Consider the following 18,672-nt stretch of genomic DNA (forward strand, 5'->3'; position numbering starts at 1 on the left):
ATATATTGTTGTATGTCATTACTTATGGAGTACACAAAAAGTACTGCATTCACAAAAATTATGTTCTTATCTTTATGAATGCTATTTTACTATTATCAAATGAGGGAAGCTAACCCACTCCTTAACATCCTTATGTGACTCTGCTGGTGTTATATTTAAAGAAACATATTCAATACAGTATGGAGGAGGGAGGAAAGAGAAGACCAATAAAAAAGCTTGTGTTTAACTAACAATGCAGAGCCGCCGGGAATCATTTGACTACAAAATGTAAACACTCTACTCTCCAGAACTAAAATGCCACAGACAGGGAAAAGGAGGAAGTTATTTACACACCTGCTGTATACTATAATCCATACCTGACTTTTTCTTCACACAAACGCGAGATAAACATCCCCAAAGCAAGGCCCATGTGGATTTGAACAGCTTGAGACTCATCAGCATTTGGTTTCCCAGGTAACCTGGCAGTCAGCATGCTCAGGACTTCCTCAACCTTCTCCTTGCAGGATACAATGAAAACTGGCACCAAGAGAGATAAAGCAATGGCTGCGCAGGAGCGAGCAATCGCACTGGCTGTGTTTTCCCCTGAATATGATTTCTAGTATACATAGCAGAGGGAAAAGGGGGATGGGGAAGAAGACAATTTTAGGTTTTATACACCTCTTTGGTGATGGAAAATGAATTTTCTTTTACCAAAGATAATGTTCAGAATTTTAGACATTTAAAATTATACAGCATACAGTATCATACTAGTATTTCTATTTGGGAGCAAGTGGTACTCGTGGCTGGCCGAAAGCAATGTTCCTTTCTTTTTTTTAACCCCTAACTAGCTTTATATTTCAGTCTCCATATTATTCTTTCCAGAGTTTAAAAAGTATTGTTCAATACAGGACTGTAAAAAATATGCATGAGGTTGGGGGGAAAAAACAGAATCCAATACCTGGTAAGGGGATAAACATATTGATCTGTTTTGATATTTGAAACCCTTACTAAAATATGCAGCAAAGTGATCCACTCTCTGGATAGGTAAATAAAAACAGCTGCAATGTTAACATAACTATAATTATAGAAAGTGAGAAATTCAGAGAGAAGAAAATGCTGCTATAATGCTTCAGAGGCATCAAGTCTAATGTAGAAAAGTATCGGCAGATCTTGCAAAATTTCTGGTGGTTAGGCTTTCCAACAGAAAAATTATTCTCCACAAAGGCTTTAAATTCCTTTCCATTTTTTTTTTTTAAATGGTGAAATCCACATGACTTCCATGACTTACAGATCTATGGATTAGCTGTATGTAATCGCTTGATGTTTATGCATTAACATATGCATAACTGTGGGAAGAAAGAGAACAATATTCAAATGAGAATGCAAGGCACCTTGAAAGACAGTGATTTCTACAGGCTGTTGTGGAATTTACAAAACTGAAGAAGGGGAAAAAAAGCATTAAAAAAAATATATATTGTATTTTTGGGAGAGAAAACTGTGTAAATTAAACCCCCAAGCTCCATCTCAAGAATATACTTTTTAAATCATATTATTTTTGGAGGCAGGTTTTTCGATAAGTTACAGCATGGCAATTCTGGTCAGAGTCGTCGCTGAATTTCCTTGGCTTCTGTCAGTCTGGAGTTATATTTGGATAAGGTGTTAAAACTATACTGGTTTTGCTGTTTCAGGACCTCCTTTTGGTGACAACAGAGGTCAAGAGCCTGAGCTGACTGTTTCAGATCTCTCAGTAATCTTTAAAAACCGCTGATCATTGATTTCTTTTTTTCATCTAACTAGCTGCAGTCAGCCTTTTATGGACCTTTTCCTTACTTTCAGGAAGACTCTCAAGATATGTTACAGTCATCCTCATTGAGGGACCTCTTATATAAGCCCACAAGAGTGAAAGCTGTAGTTTTACCAGTTGGTTAATTCATGCCATCCTTCTGCCTGACTTCATTTTGTCTTGTTAATTGGACCCGAACTCTGCTTTCCCAGAGAAAGGCACATGGAAGAAGGCTGACTATGAGAGTAGATAAGATAAAGTTTTATTGCTAGAAAGATGGCAGTATTTAGAGTGCGACAGATATGGAGTCTTTCCCTGGGAGGGGAATTGTTCCCTCTTTGTAAGTAATATCATATGCTAATTTATATTCCTGCTTCAATATATTCTACAACAGGGACAGCACTCAAAAAATCACACAGAAGGGGAGATTTTACAAACAAAAATCACAGCCGCAGTAAAATTAGCAATGGTATCTATACTCTATTTGTTGCCTGAAGACTATACGGGTACTCCTCACTTAAGGACTTACCTGTTTAATGACCGCGCGGACTTACAACCAGCTCTCCGAGCAGTCGGCATTGTGTGTTCAGCGCGGCAGGGCGGACAGCTCCCACACTCCCAGCCCGGGCGGGGCGGGGCACATGGAGCGGGCTTTCCTCGCTGGGGCCTGGGCAGCTCCGCCGGCTCCCACCTGCCTGCAGGCGCGAGGGCGGCAGGGCGGAGGTCCTGGAGCAGCCCTGGGGCCGCCAGCCGGGCCGCACCCCGCCGGAGCACTGGCACAGCCCAGCCCAGCCAGTACCCAGTGCCCCCGCGGAAGGCTTGACACCCCCAGCCCAGGTCACAGCAGCCGGGGGAGCGATGCCCCCGGCCCCACGCGACAACAGCTGGCAGGGCGCAGAGCAGCCCCGCGCGCGGGTCTGGAGGGTGGGTTTAAGGGCGGTGGTTAGTTCTGTCTGCCGGGGCCGAGCTTCCCTCCTGCTCCCTGGTGCCAGCTCCTTCCCTCTCTCAGCATCCTCTTCCCACCAGCCCTGGCTTCAGGGGAGCACTTTGCTGCTCAGAGCCGGACCGTTTCCACAATACGTACAAAACATATTGTGGAAACGGCAGCGTGGCAGCACGGCGTCTCAAGCCAAGGCACGCAGTATCAAGGGGCAGCTCCTCGCATATCGACCAATTCACTTAACGACCTAGTCGCAGGAACAGAACTCGGTCATTAAGTGAGGAGTGCCTGTATTGACTCCCATTTCACCTCCAGGTGCCATTTCAAGAATCAGTAGTATTTCATAAAACCTCTCACATTTTAGGTCCTGGTTATGAGCTTGAAATAAGATAGGATCGTTTTGCCAATAGTCCCTAGATTTGAAACTCTTGAGATGCATCTTCAAGGGAAGATCCTCCATAATTATTCCTTTTTAATAAAGCCAGTGTCTCACAACCTAGGGGACATGATATAGGAGGCACTTCGTCTCAGGATTTTGGAACTGTAACATGGCAAGAGCTTATTTAGTTTGACCTGTTTGACATGTATTGTTTTATCTGTGCAGCCTGAAACATTACAGTAATTGCATTAAATAAATAAATAAATAACATTAAAAGGACTAATATCAACAGCAGGTGAGACTCTGGAATATCAAATTTCAAAAAAAAGGGCTGAAGGAAAAAAATTGGAATAAAGTAAGAAAAAAAGTGCTAAGAACAAAAGGAAGAAAGAAAGAAGCCCCTGTCCCTATATGTTCTGCAAGAACAAGCCGCTGCAGGAAACACTCAGTGTTCAAATAAGTATTCCCTGCAATCACAAATACTAAGATCATTAAATCATGTCCATAATGTCTTATCCATAATATTTCCTGTTTAACTCCTTCCTTTAAGTTTATTTAAACTTCTGGATGTACCTGGTAGAACCATGGGAAGACTTGACCTTGAGGACGATAGCGACTGTTCACAATACTAAGGAGTGTCTCTACCACCATGGAAATCCAGTGCTGTGTGGGAAGAAAATCAGGCTGAGTCTGCAAATGATAGAAGTGACACAGGACAATAAGTACTTTAGTAAAAACAATACACCTAAATGTTCATGGCTATCTCGTCTTAAACCAGGCCCCATCCAAGAACAGAATATAGATTTATCAGTTGATGTGCCAGCTCCCAGGGTCTAATTCCACCTCTCTTACTCACAGTAAGCCTCACACTTTATTCTACAAATGGTCCCACTGTGGAGACTAAAATGCTATCGAATGAAAACAAAGATGGCTAAGACAGTTCTGGTAACAGTAGCAGGCACCCTTTCTTCCCCCAATCTGTGATCCAATCTGGTTGAATATAAGCAAGTAGCCCCAAATCACAGTGCCTAACAAATTAAATGTAGGCATAAACACAAAGTATTAAAACATGATTTTAGTTTGAATAGAGAATTTGTCTCCAATCAGGATTCAATATTTTACTAATTAACTTAAACTACATGGGCAACCACCACATACAGGTAGATCAACCATGATTTAAATGTCCAAGTCAAATTATGCCTTTTTTCATATAGTTTTAAATGTTCTATGTAATAAGGACAGGAGAGTATGCAGGCCTACTCAAAACAACACAACTTGCAGTGGTCCTTCTGATATAGGAACTACAACTTACCAATGCAATAAATAACATGTGAAGTACAGTGTACCATGAATGGAATGGTGTCACTAAAAGTGGAAAACCTTTGTCCACTCCACTTCAAACAGACCACCATGTGCTTACTAGGAATAAGACCCAACTACCTTTTTTCCTCCAGAAAAAGAAGTGGGAGACAAAATTATCTCAAATGTAATAGTGAATGCCTCAGCAGCGATGATATCAGCAAAAGAATAATGAATCTTGTGTGCTTACGTGGTGCTCTCTGTCTCAGTAGCTCGACTGACAATCAGAAATTAATGGATCCTTACATCATTTCTGTGAGATATTATTATCCCCATTCTACAGGTAAAATAGATGAACTGAGACTTGCTCATGGTTCCACAAAGACCTTGAAAATGCAGACCTTGAAACAAAATCCCAGAACAAACCAAAGGACAAGCTTTATCTTAATAAGGACGGAGGGAAAAAACCTAGTGTGAAGTTAGGTTAGGCGGTCACAGAGGCTTATTTCAATAGTCTTTTCGGTAAAGAATCATGTTAGTATGCGTTTGTGTTCAGTAGCTGTAAGCATTTAACATATAAATATTTTATGAATTTACTTGGTCAGATTTGTTCTCCAGAACCTGCTACTGAGAATGACTACCGAGAATGACCACCATCATCTGACCTAGAAACTTACAAAGGGAACAGAAGTCATAGTATTTTTGCTAATTAACCTGATATGATTTGTTTATAGACCCAGATAAATCAATATACTGAAATTATAGATTTTTCCCCCTACAATTTGGAAGTCAGTTCTCTAAAGGGACCTCTAACTAATACTTCATTGCTTCGTTTCTTGATAGAATTGGTTGGCAAGGCTCCTCCAAATGAGCCATATCAAAAATTTAGTTCTACCAACCCCTATCATTTAAAAAACATGAAAAGATATAATCATGCCTTTGGTCTGTCATCTTCTTTTTGAACTCTTCCGGCAACTATGACAAATAGCATTACTGATGCTTGCAAATTTACTACAAATACTGAGATTTTACATTCCCTTCTCCCCTGGCAGGAGTGCTAACTAGAGAATTCAGACAGGCCTGGCAGTAAGCACTATATTAGAATAAGAGACTGTTTCTTCCCCAAAGAGCTTAACATTTACTGAAAGGTACAGAAATATGTTTGTATTGTGAGGATTGAAGCAACACATACCATATATCTTCTGTAGAAACCACCAAAATCTTGATTAATAGGAAAGCAGTTTTTAATCTCTCCTGAACTGGACTACAATCAAACTGGTGATCTTTAAATGAAAGGTTCTACAGGTTTCTAGTTGTATCATCAGTCCCTAACAGATACTAATGTCGAACCTCTGAGAATTAGACTTCCTTTCTAGAAAGATAAATTGATTTAATAATGTTCAAATTCTGACCTTTTTGGAGTTTCTATAGGTAGGATTTCCTGATATCTGGATACAGGCAAAATCCCCTAAACACTACTAGAAATCTCAGACATGCTATGGCAAAATATCATGCCCTGTCTTTAAAAGGATCATACCGGCTAATTAAAAAAAAACCTTTAAAATGCAAAAACAAAACAAATCCAGCCACCAAATTTATTCATATCTGCAATTTAAAGATTGACTCAGTAGTGCAGACTGGGTTTACAAGGAATTTTCAAGATGCAAGAAAACTGAAAACTAGCCACATTATGGAAACCACATGCAGAGTTGTCTTCTGGTGTAAAGGCTGGCAGACTGGAAGACCTGAATGCATTAAGTCAGACTTCATTCTTCTTCCTCTGAAGTCCACTGAGTCTTAGAGACATACATACTTTTAACTTTGCACTTTCACCATGCTTTTGGTCAATTAAAGTTAGCTTATTTTCTCTCAAGGGCCTATCAAAAGTGTTCCTGACCTTGCCAGAGCGCCCAATGCAGAAGAGCAGGTGGCATTCTCAGCTGCTAGGTCACTTTGCAATCCTTCTGATACCAGCTGGTTTGGTAGAATGATATTTAAATCAGACCACTCATATGGTGGTACAGGACCAGGCAACTTCTGAACACTGAGGGCCACATGCTCCTGAAGCACACTATACCCCATGCAGCTGGAAAAGGGAGTAGAAGCCTGGAGACCCCAGAGGTAGCAACAGAGGACCACTGGGGGAAGCAGCAGATACAGATACCTGGAAGCTGCAAACCCTTCATGGACTGCATGCATCTGCAGACTGCTAACTGGACAGCAGCCCTGTGCTAGCCCACTCATCTGCCATTTTTGGTGTAATGATTTTACTTTTCACATTGACTGCATTCCATATTTCTAGTTATATTTAATATGATTATACAAATTGTTTCAGGCTGCTGCTTTGAGTGCAAGGTACTTACTGCACTGATACCTGCAATTTTTTAACATTCCTTACCCAGCTGAAAAATAGATCCATATTTACAGCTGTCTTCAAGGAAAATGGGTTGTCTTCTCTGACCAAATTAATGCACTGAGGTTAAAATTATGAGGTCAGAAGGTGAAGACACAAAATGGAAACAAAGAACAGCTCTGAGAGGAGGCTCTCTCTATTCACACACTGACATGGAAGAATCACCGACAGAAATGTTACATATATGTGCATGCATTAATAATTATTCTTATACATAAATCAGCCATTCACACTATGGATATATTTATATACTCTTAAACAAATTTCCACTTTTGCACTTGTGGGTTTTGAGCTCATGGGCTAAAAACAGATGTTGGGTTTATCCAGGGTCTGAAGACTCCAGACACAGAAGTCCTCTACACACGTAGCTTGAATGGCAATTAACCTGATTTAGCCCTGACTGTCCTAGGGAAAAAGTGTTGTCTTGGTACTTCCCAGGTACTTAACATAGGGACAACAGGCTTGTATGTCTGTAAAATCCCAAAATAAAAAGCCTTGTCCCAAGATAAATCTGATGCCTGTTTTTAGCCATGGAAAGTATCATATTGTCCCTTCTAGAAGTGAAATCCTCTGAACAAGATATGTTCAATACAGACAATGGCAATATAATCTTTCGAAATATCTAGTTAAATCCAGCCTGGAGGGGTAGAGCGTTACCTACCCTCTGACAAACTACCAAGCTCATTTTACTCACAGCACAAGAATCACTATCAGATGGTCAGTCCCAAGCAGAATGAGACATGAATTTATTTAAAGTACTAAAGACTCTGTATTCCGTTACCAAGCTACCAAAACACCCAGTCTCCCATTATTTTTGTTTTGTTCTAAAAATCACATTAAGATTACAAAATTACTTTTCCAAAGTTTAACTCACCTCTGGTCCCCCCTCAATGTCTGAGGACAGGCTGCTTTCATATTTTGCTACAGCAACTACAAGGCCAGTTAAAGCTAAGAGACAGTTTCCTTTCACCACGGGGCTCTCCCTATTGGAATAAGCAAACAGTAATAAAAAGGCATAAAAGAGGTCCGGACAATAAAACACACAGTTGAGAAGCAGGGAAACACATGCTAAAGGTAATCTGTATTAGTAGAGACCTTACTGAGATGCAAAAATCTAACACCTTTCCCAAATTGTTTGCTGGCTCTGCAGAAGCATTCCATATTTGGTCTTCACATAAGCCAGAGATGCATAAAAACTAAGCTTTGACTCTCTCTAGTTTTCATTTTCCTATTTCTTGATCTCTTCTAACACTACTGCAATATGGATCTCCTTCTCTAAGCACTGCCAACTTTTGAAAGACATATGGCTTCTAGACCTAAGCACATAATGATTTCTTGAAGATTACTAACCACCTCCATTCAGAGTCTCTTATACAACCTCTGCTCAAGGCAGGATCAATTATAAGCACTATAGGGAATCTTTACATGTGCTCTGGAGGTGGATGGGGGGCTGGGGAGAGGGTGCTTGAATTACAGTGGCTCCAAAAGCCTTCAGTGAGCTTTAGTTAAAGTGCCCCAGCTGCCATTTTAAACTCTTCCTCCTGTCTCCAGCAATTTCTTTTTGCATCTGAAAATAGTTTTTTGGAGACTACAAACATGTGTCTCAATGAACTGTTGCTGACCTTTCATGTCTGGGACACTGAATCCAGACTCCTCTAGATAAGAGATAGCTAAAAATAATTACAAGTAGGCAATAGGTCATTTCTTAGAGGATCCTCACATTGCTTTAAAATCACTTCCTCATGTATTGATTTTGACATTTATGTTGGTATCTAGTGTCAGTTATAGTGGTTGCATGTCATGATAGGTCTCAGATTGTCAAAAACTTTTATATTGTACCTATGACACCCAAAGACTTTACATTTGAAAGATGTGGATGGATTTGAAAGAGTCCAGCAAAGAACAACAAAAATTATTAGAAGTCTGGGAAGCAAGACTTATGAGGAAAGGATGAAGTCTGGAGAAGAGAACACTGAGGAGGGATTTGATAATAATCTTCAAATATCTGAAGGGCAATTATGGAAAGGTTTGAGATGGGCTATTCTCTGTTGCTGAAGGGGACAGGACTAGCTGCAGACTCAAGCTGCAGCAGGGGAAATTTAAGTTGGAGATTAGGAGAAACTTTCTAACTATGGTTAAGTGTTGGAAAAGAAATTGTAGAATCTCCAACCCTGGAAATTGTCAAGAGCAGGTTTGACCAGTAGTGTAACTTGGGGTGGGCAAGCAGGGAACCAGCCACAGGTGCAAACTTTACAGAGGCACCAGAACTGAACTGCAACTCCCATGGAGTCTGTGCCCCAGTAGCAGTAGTCCCATGAAGTTGTTCTTGCAGCAACAGGTGGGTACATGGATACCACACTGTTGCTGTAGGAGCAACAACTGGAGCAGGCCATGCACACTGCAGTTGCAATGGAAGCAGCACTGGCAGCAGCAGCAGTCAGGGTTTGTTTTCTGAGTCCCCACCATACATAAGACTTCTGAACCCTCTTTGTCTGCCCAGCATTGAGCAGCACTTCCCCCTCCACTCTCCCACAGGGTTTCCCCAGGTCACAAATCTTGCTTGTTATGCCTCTGGGTTGGACAGACACTTGGCTGGGATGATTTAGTCAGAAATGATCCCCTTTGAGCAGGAGGGTGGACAGGATGATGATCATGTGGGGTCCTTTCCAGCCCTACTTTCCTATGACCTTATGATTTGCAAAAGCATAACCCTTCCAGCAAAAAGATCACCACCATTGACACACAAGCCATCTTGATGCTATGTTGAAAAATAATATTTCTCATTTCTTATTATTCAAAATGAAAAATACTGCACAGTGAAACAAACAAATATGTTCTTGTTTCAGCACTGAATTTTGCATAGACAAGGGTTGGGAAGCATGACTTGCCAATGGATAATACTCGTTACTAGCTGGGAAAAGTTTAACCCTAGGAACCAATAATGAAATGATACCAACTGAAATAGTTTGACAACTGAATGAATTTTATTAATAAAAACTTGGCTCCCAATCTGAGAGAAAGGATTCAATATTTTCTGGAGTTTATGACATCCATATATTTTATTTGGCTTTACACTAAATTATGGATCCAATTTTTCATAGGTATTTAATAAATAGAGGCCACTTCAGTTCAGTTCTCTTCCTCTCCTCCACCTCAGACCCTAGAATTTTCAAAAGGGCTTTTATCCAGATTTGCTACTTTTGACACCTCTATATGGTCCAGCATAAGGAGTCGTTTTCAGGATTCCACAACCATAACAAAGTGATATCTGTTGGAGGAGGAATGCAGGGGTGACATCAAGCTGCTACCAAGCATCCCTAAAGTTTTTCAGCAGTTTCTGAGGGTGGGTGGGGTCAACATGTTTGTATCTGCCCTGAAAGCCATGGACTAAGTTCAGTGATAGATGAGCAAATGAGTAACAGTCTGAAAACATCTTTTTTCTGTCCTCACAAGGGGGACAGATACGGACACATGGAGGAAGCTTCAAGTATGAAAGATAGATAATGGGCCAGCTGTGATGAGGTCATGCTCCACACCAGAGACAGCTAAGTAATTGTTAAAACGAATGAGTTAAAGACAAAAAAAAAAAAAAGGGGGAGGGAAGGAGTTCTATAACAGACTGGATCAAAACAGTAGAGTTGTATTCCACATTTAAATCAGACTACATATAATGCTCCTTGGCAACTGTAAAATGCTGATTTTGAAGGAAAAGCGCCCTTCCTTACATTTAAGCAGTAATCAGGCAAAAGCATGAATAATATGGGCCATTATTAATAGAAAATACTGGCTTGCATCATCCTTCCCTTCTTACTGGCTGCCCCTCCCCGTAACCTCTCATTACATGAGCAAACCTTACTTTGAAGCACCCTTGATAACATCAGTCAGCATGTCTCTGACCCTGCAATACAAACGAGAGTTAGCACAATATATATATATATCATGGCAGTCGGGACTTTCTGCCTGTAGTCCTTCCCTCCAAATGTCCTTCCATTCTTAGACTATCACAACCCAATAGCCATTCCATAGGACTTAAGAGCAAATACATCACAGATATAAAATGGTAAATAAATATTTACCAAATATGTACATATCCTCTGTCATTTTACGTTTTCATATCCTTGGACCAACTGAAATAATTTTCTAAAGGGGCTTTTTTATCATATTTTATTCTTTTCTTGTAAAAATTCAAGTTCATGCAGCAGCCATAAATCTGTTCATCTAGCTGTTACAGACAGCTTTCCAAATCAATGTGTTATGTCTTAGCCTAATAAAATGAAAATGTTCTACAATGGATAACTATAACAATTTATCCAATGTTTACTATACTTCAGAACATAACTATGCATGGTTAAGCTATTAGGTGGCATTATGGCCTGAATTTATTGAAATGAAAGCTATAGGGGCACTTAGAATTCCTTTTATGTTACTGTAATCAATTTACAATACATGACTTGCCTGTATTTGTTTAGTTTTGCATTCATTTCCAGACAGAGCCAGGGCTGCAGCAAATCTTTTATACAGCCAAGCTTTTTTTTTAAAAAATAAACATATAAACTGGGCACTCCAGAATTTACAATATGAAATAGTAAATCTTAACTATGACTGTCATCCCATGCAGAAAGATATCTACCTTTCAGTCACATAATACTTCAAAAAAATTAAATTGATTCTTCATTCTTAAGCACAATATTTATTTCTGAGTACTGTCATTAGAAAACTCACTTAAGTTGAAATCTTTTACGTGAACATTAAATAGAAATGATGCAAACCTCCCTCCCCCCAACAAACAGTAAAAATCTTCTATTATCTTGTTCATGTCAGAACAAAGTCAGGGCCAGACTGAGAAGTAGGAAACGCTGGTAAAGGCCTAGTAGGTCCCTCTGTGTGAAGCCATCCTCTGGCCTTGTTCTAAAGTCAAAAGAGGTTATTCAGCGCCTTGCTTGGACTGGGCTCAAGGAGCAGCCTGAGGAGACACTTAACATGCTTCCATTGAGCCATTGAGTTCATCTATCAAGCTGCCTTTTAAATATGCACATGTACAAAATGAATTTTCAATTGTTCATGTTAGTGCAGTTTAGGATAACATGAGTGAGGGATTATGCTAGAAATAAGGGGCTAAGGCAGATTCTGTACCTCTGTGAAAGCTAAAGCTTTTCTTTTCATACCATAAGTTATAAAATATGTGGCCCGTAGGCTGGATCTGGCCCATGGAGCTGAGTCATTTGGCCCACAGCATTCCTGGAGGTGCCTGGATTTCTGTAGTGGTGTGGGTAGTGGTGGCATTAATCCCCATGGTTGTCTAACCCACTTTGCTGACTTAGGGAGCTGCACGGATTGATGCCATTATCATTAACTTTGCCACCAAAATCCAAGATATGGATCCCCACTGGGGACTTATTTTTTTTGGCAGTAGCTGGATGAGCAATGGTGGCATTAACCTACGTGGACCCTATTAATGCTACTGCTGCTTGTCCCAGTGCTTTAGGTGGGTCCAGATCTGGCCCATGACAAGCCCTGATCTGGCCCACAAAGCTAAAGATAGAAGCAGATTGCAGATGGACGTGGTTCTCCAGTCTGTTCTATTGTATCTAGTTACTTTACATCTTGTTAAATAACCCCTGGCTCAGCCTTAGTTAAATAAGACAGAGATACAAATTACATGTTCCCTATTGACCATAACTATATCTTCTCATTGCAAGAACTATTTTTACTTTGGATATTGTTGGTGTGCATAGAGACCTTTGTAATGTAATAGATGTGTAAGCCCTGATATGGTACCAAGTCATTCATTAAAGTTGGCATCATTTCCATCCAAAGGTTGGACAAACTAGATGCAAACCTCCAGCTACTGTCATAAGTTTTCAGGCATTGCAAAGGGATAGCTACTGTGTATTCCAGCAACCTTTTACCCGAAACTCTCTTTTTTCTTTTTCCCCCCTGAAAGCTAGAGATCATATCTGTTTTTCTTCCATTAGTGCTCATACAGACAGCTAAACTGGTAACATTAAATTCTTTGAAGTATTCCCCTCCTCCTTTGCCAGCCTCACTCAACATTACAAGTGAAGAGGAGCAGACAGTCATTCTCTTACCAGAGCCAGGCTGTAAATTGTTTGTACTGCACCTCTTCAAGATCCTCTTTTCCATGTTTTAACTGCATCTCCAGCTCTGCCTGTCTCCCCTGCCAAAGCACAGCATAAATCAGAAGATCTTAAAAGGGTAATAATCATGAGATTTCTGTGGGGAACCCTTGCGTAACGGATGTAACCCTTCCCTTGTGGGCCACTTCATGATTGGACCCGATTGTTCTTGACATAATACCCCACTGTAATATATAATATATTAAGCAAAACCATTGTAATTTTTTTATTCTGAGCAATGGGGGTGGCAGCTGCAGATGCAGCTAAATGGTTAAAGCTACTTAGGGTATGGACAAATGTAATATTTGAAGTTCACCAAGTGCCTGTAAAGTGCTTCAAAAAGTGAGGATACAGAAGCATGTAGCCAATGAAGCACTTCAAATAGAGCAGTTCTGCCTCAGAAACGACCCCAGGAAAAATAAAGGGAACAACTTCCAACCTCTTCATGCTTCATTTGCACCCTTAAAAAGTCCTTCTTAATCATGGACCAAAAAGAACAGCATATGAAAGCAGCTTTGAAATCCAACTACCTCCAAGGTTACATGACAGCAACAACCATCATTTAGTAAATATATCATTTTAACCAGAATTTCACATTCTTTTTACTTGAAATGACTCCATTCTCCTTGCAATCCTTGATGACAGCTGTAGCTGTACTTTAAAGGATGTACTCCAAGATTCACTACAATGGTTTATAGCAGCGTTCCCCAACTGGTTGGAGAACGCTGCTATAAACCATTGTGCTGCAGCACTTTGGGCTGGACCCATGCCCCCCCTCCCCCCCCTGCTGCTGCTGTGGGCAGCCAGACAGGCAGGGGTTGTGGCTTCATCTAGTGATTCAAATTGTGCCACCTGCTTCCCACCGCACGTTACAACCTCCTCCCAGTCTGTGGCATTCAGCCACTTGCCACCTGATCCCTCCCCTCTCTCCCCAACCCTGCTCTGCAGCGTTTTGCTGCTCACCTCTCCACCCCCCTCTGGTCTGCAGTGTTTGGCCGCTCACCATGCCCATCTTCCCCTGCTCAGCCAGTGTGCCGTGGGGTGGGGGAGGCCATGCAAGTGTGCCGCAGGGTGAATAAGGTGGGGAAATGCTGGTTTATAGGGTGCTTCTGGCATCTGATGAGGACTGATCTGAAGGTGTTAGGCAAATCTCCAGAGTAGGAGACTGGGTAAGGGTGGGCAGGTTTAGTTTTAACCCCTAAAGCAACTATTGGTCATCATAACTGGGTTGAGACATGTATTTTTCCAGCAAGGCTCTTAAAAACAGCAGATCATAAGCATCTTTTTTCGAATATTCAGCACTGTTAGGAATTCGTTTTTGTGAAAATTTGAGAGTAAATCCTGATGTCATTCACAAAATCTGAATCTCTCATCTACTATTAAGCAAAGAGGAAGTTTGTTCCCCTGAGGACTGGGAGTCAGCACTCCTCTTTTCTCAGCTTGACTACTCTCACGAAGGTCTGGATTCAGCAACGTGTTAAACACATGCTTAAAGTTAAGGATGTGTTTGGAGTCCATTCCAATTCCCCAAGGCACATTAAATCTAGATCTGTCTGATTTTAGTCAGGTAGGTTTGATCCTGAAAGCTAAGCATGCTGCCCCCAACTCTGCAAACTGCTTTAGCATGTCAGAGGTTCACTGAAAGCAACAAGGGGTTTTTTTTGTTTGCATAAAGTCAGGGGTGTAAAACTCATCTGGCCCGACAAGGTAGATGAGTCTTGTCCCTGGGCTGGACCAGGCCCATGGACCCCTTTCCCTTTCCCCTCCCACTTCCACAGCACAGGTCCCAAACCACATGCAGCAGCTGCTAGATCAGGTATGCTAGGGAAGAGAGAGCAGAAGGGAAGGAGATCCATGAGTTGGATCTGGCCTCTGCACCAGCCCTGTGCTACAGGTGTACACCATGCCCCATGAGGTTCTGATCTGGATTTGGCCATATTTTTGACACCCCTGCTGTTAGCACATAAGTGTTTTGGCAAATTGGAATGGGGAAAACAAAGTGGTCATCAGGGGGTAGCACGATTAAGTCTTTAGGATCTTTTAGCCTCTGTGCCCAGTTAGTAAACTGGGATATTACTACTTACCTACTCCCCAGGGATATGTTAGCAACGTGAACTAATTAATTTATACTTGTAAAGCTTTTTGCCAGTTGCAGATGAACAGGGCTATAGAAGCCTGAAATGTAATCATAATAATAATAGATCTTTTAAACATAAAGTATGCATACACAGAAGCAAACTTCAAAGTCACAATGGTAAACTCCAACAATCCAGTCAATCCTAGAGAGGATTTCAGTAGCCAGATGAGTAAAAGCTGTGCTTATGAAATAGAGTCAGAAGTGGAAGCATGAAACAAGAGAGTAACAAAGCACCAACTGACACTCTCTGAAGTTCAGACCTTAAATAGTTATTTTAAAAGTAGGTTGTTTTTTAACAAGCATTTAAATCTGACATTCTGCTACTAACTAAAACAATTTATTTTGAAAATGGCCTCTTGCCTAGCCAACTCTCATAAGGTAAAATTCTGTTACATTATCCCACCATGAAAAGTTAAAATTTGAGGAATTTGCTCAGCAGTCTGAGTTGCTGACACTGTGGAAGTGGCCAGTATCACTTGACACATGTGGGGAGACAAACATGAATCATCCAAGATAGCAAGACAAAGCAAGCTATTCACTGCTTTCAAAGGAAAACTGTTGCTCTAAATATTATAGATGATTTGGTGTGCAAAGTATATCAGAATCTTTTTGGTCAAGAAATTAGACCAGATAATCTCATCAGAAGAGACTTTCTGGTGAAATTTTCAGTTCACCCTGGCTTGGAATGGCTCAGAAACAACAGTAGTCTGGTCTCTCGCTCAGAGTATGACAGCAGCTCTCTTGTTAATTCCGACTAAAACTCAAATAAAACAAACAGAAAAGCGGAGAAAAAAAATAAAAATTTAAGCAATACTTTTTTGAAGGAGTTCAGGGTTCTCACATCCTCATCATCTAGTTTGTCATACTCTCCAGCGTCTTCAGATAATTTCTTTCCACAAAGAATAACTGATTAAAATTCAGCTCAAGGGATTATTCACAGTTGGGACAAGCATCTCAGCAGAGAAGTACAGTTCCGAAAGTCCCAGTATTTCAGCCAAATCAGCACCTTTGTCAAAACGTACCTCCAACACTGGCTGAACTCTAACCAAACCTTTAATATGGAGACTTGTCTATATTTTGTTATTTTAAATTTTACAGTTAAAATGCAGGTTTCATTTTACTGAATTGTGGCTGATATTTACAGTTCAATTGCTTGATGGGAAAACTGAAAATACAGAAAAGGGCACATCACTCCAACTACCTGTAAAACTGCATGGTATGTTCTGCTCATAAATCCAAGCCAAGACTGAGGGAGCAGGAGAGAGCGGTACCATTCAGAAGGCTGTATGTTAACCTGTATGACATAAACAGAAAGGACAACTCTCTTAGAATTAATTTGCCAAAAGTGTAATTCACAGCCAGCTCTCTAGCATTATAATTCAATGATTGTATTTTCTTTGTACTATTCTTATCTCCCTCCCTGCCCTCCCTCTCCCCCGCAAAACAAAAAATTCCAATAGTAAAGCCAAGGATAATCAATCTAGACATCTGAATATTGCCAACTAGAATTGTTTTTCAAGTTAAACTGCTTTTGGTCACAGAAGGGAAAGGTCAGAGGAAACAATGATAATTTGTGCTGTGCCCTAAATACGATAGTTCTTTCACAAACAGGAGAGAATGTCTGAATTCAAGGCAGTTCACAATTTAATGGTCTGACACTGGAAACATCCAAGTACCATAATTACTACTGTGGTTAGTGAGCAACAGCACTCAAATATAGCGAAGCATATCATAGAAAACCCCAAGATGGATCAATAGAGTCAATCAATTAAATGATCTCACAGAGATCAGTGGAATCACTACTGACAGGGTGTGCAGGATTGATACCTAAACTAAGCAAGTGTTTGTAGGGGGGCGGGTTTAAGGATGCAACAGAACAAAGAAAAAGCATCACTAATTTGGTGTTTACCATACCTCTTGAGTACTTTTGTCTGCCTTAAAAACACAAATACTACTTTAGGAGTGCTGTTACACACAAAAATGAAGTAAGTGGCACAAGGAAGTCATCTGTGGAAGATTAACCCGAAGTAGTGAGTTTTAAGCTGGAAACAAAGGTTGAGGTATGTAAGTCAGGATAGTTGCAGTCGTGCAACATAGCCTGACACAAACATATTGAGCTCTTTTTAAATAAACAAAAAAAAAATTCTGGCTTCATGTTAGATACCACCAGCTCCAGCATAAAAGGAGGGAAGGAGGCAGTTTTCAACGCAACCATGTTCTTCAAACATGAGTAGCAGTCAGGAAATAATTTGTTCTGGAAAAACCTCTTCCAAATTACAAAAATCTGGACAATTTTCTAGGAAAGTCTATAGCCAGTTACAACTGCACAATGAACTTACAAAAAGGTCAGCGTTAAAGGACGAACTCAGTCTGCAGCCTGATGCACATGCATACTCTCAAACTGAAGCATAAAACCTTTTCCTGCATTAACTCTCACAACAAATACTAATTTACAAAGGCATATTTGCTTTTTCAGCATGCTCTGAAAATTGTAGTATTTAAAATTGGAAATTTCACAACAGAAAACAATACAAGATGTACTGACTTAGTAATTATTTAATTTTCTACCGGCCAGTAAATTATTTGGCTCTCCATATCCATTGGTCGCGTCTCCCTTTCCTGGCCATAAAGCTTAAACGAAGGTCATTTATTATAGCTGTATGTAATACTGTAACATCCTAGAGTAATCAAGTATGTAGCAATAGGACTACTGAATCACTCAGGATCAAGAAGGTGCTTAACAACTTTGATGGACTTGGGCCTAAATACCCATAATTGTGTATACCTACAACAGATAAAGCCTAGGAGAAGTGGGATATTGATACTAAAGAATGTGAAACTCCATCATAAAAAACCATGGTCTCTCTTGAACAGCAATTTTATTGTATGTATTACAGAAATGGCATATTATTATTTAGCGTATAGAAGTTTATTGTCTGATTACATCCCAAGCTAATCAAATATTAGAAACCAAAACAGTATACTCTCCCTCTGCCCCTACCTCCCCACTTGGAAATTTAATTACAGCAACATTTTATTAAAAGAAAGTTCCTGAGGTGTGCCCCTCTCCCCCTCCTTAACATCTGTGTTTTCAGGGCCATACCAAAAATGAGTTCTGTAATTAAAATGACTGCTGTGAATTGATGTCTCAAAAAACTCCATAGCAGGCAGAAAGAATTCTTTTTTTTTTTACTGCTAGTGTCAAATTATTTCTACTGTCCTTCCCCTAGGCATCTTCCCCAGTAATCCCTCTGACAGAGTCGAACGGGGATGCCTGACTTCGCTGGAATCACTTGGCGCGCACCTGGCATTGAGGGACTATCGATAAGTTGCCAACCCATGTCGGTCTATATGTTGCGTTGAACAGCCCAGTGACTGACACCCTCACAGTGCCCAGTTAGCCTGCGACAGATTGATCTATCTATCTGTTATTGTGTTATTATTTACTATTAGCTCTTTATACTACATTATCTGCTTATCGCATTTATCTTTCTGTTAACTGTTGTATGTGTGTAAGCTATAATAAATTTGTCTTTATTTCACTCCCAACTTTGCCGCCTCAATCCGAAACTGAATCAAACAGCCCAGTTGGCCTGTAATAAAAT

The 18,672-nt window shown here is 40.4% G+C and overlaps 1 protein-coding gene across 5 annotated transcripts in view; it reads right to left on the bottom strand.

Annotated features, from left to right (window-relative positions):
- The window catches only part of FOCAD (focadhesin), a 290,506-nt gene that overhangs the window by 47,625 nt on the left and 224,209 nt on the right, over nucleotides 1-18,672 (bottom strand). For all 5 annotated transcript variants that reach the window (XM_059724664.1, XM_006266820.4, XM_019480766.2 and 2 more), the window contains exons 22-27: nucleotides 16,269-16,361; nucleotides 12,883-12,971; nucleotides 10,650-10,691; nucleotides 7,668-7,776; nucleotides 3,655-3,771; nucleotides 357-595 (exon numbers count right to left, since the gene is read on the bottom strand). In XM_059724664.1, coding sequence (XP_059580647.1) covers nucleotides 357-595; nucleotides 3,655-3,771; nucleotides 7,668-7,776; nucleotides 10,650-10,691; nucleotides 12,883-12,971; nucleotides 16,269-16,361 — 689 coding nt within the window. The remainder of the gene's footprint in view (nucleotides 1-356; nucleotides 596-3,654; nucleotides 3,772-7,667; nucleotides 7,777-10,649; nucleotides 10,692-12,882; nucleotides 12,972-16,268; nucleotides 16,362-18,672) is intronic.

Source organism: Alligator mississippiensis, chromosome 3 (assembly GCF_030867095.1).
Source record: "Alligator mississippiensis isolate rAllMis1 chromosome 3, rAllMis1, whole genome shotgun sequence".
Taxonomy (NCBI): Eukaryota; Metazoa; Chordata; order Crocodylia; family Alligatoridae; genus Alligator; species Alligator mississippiensis.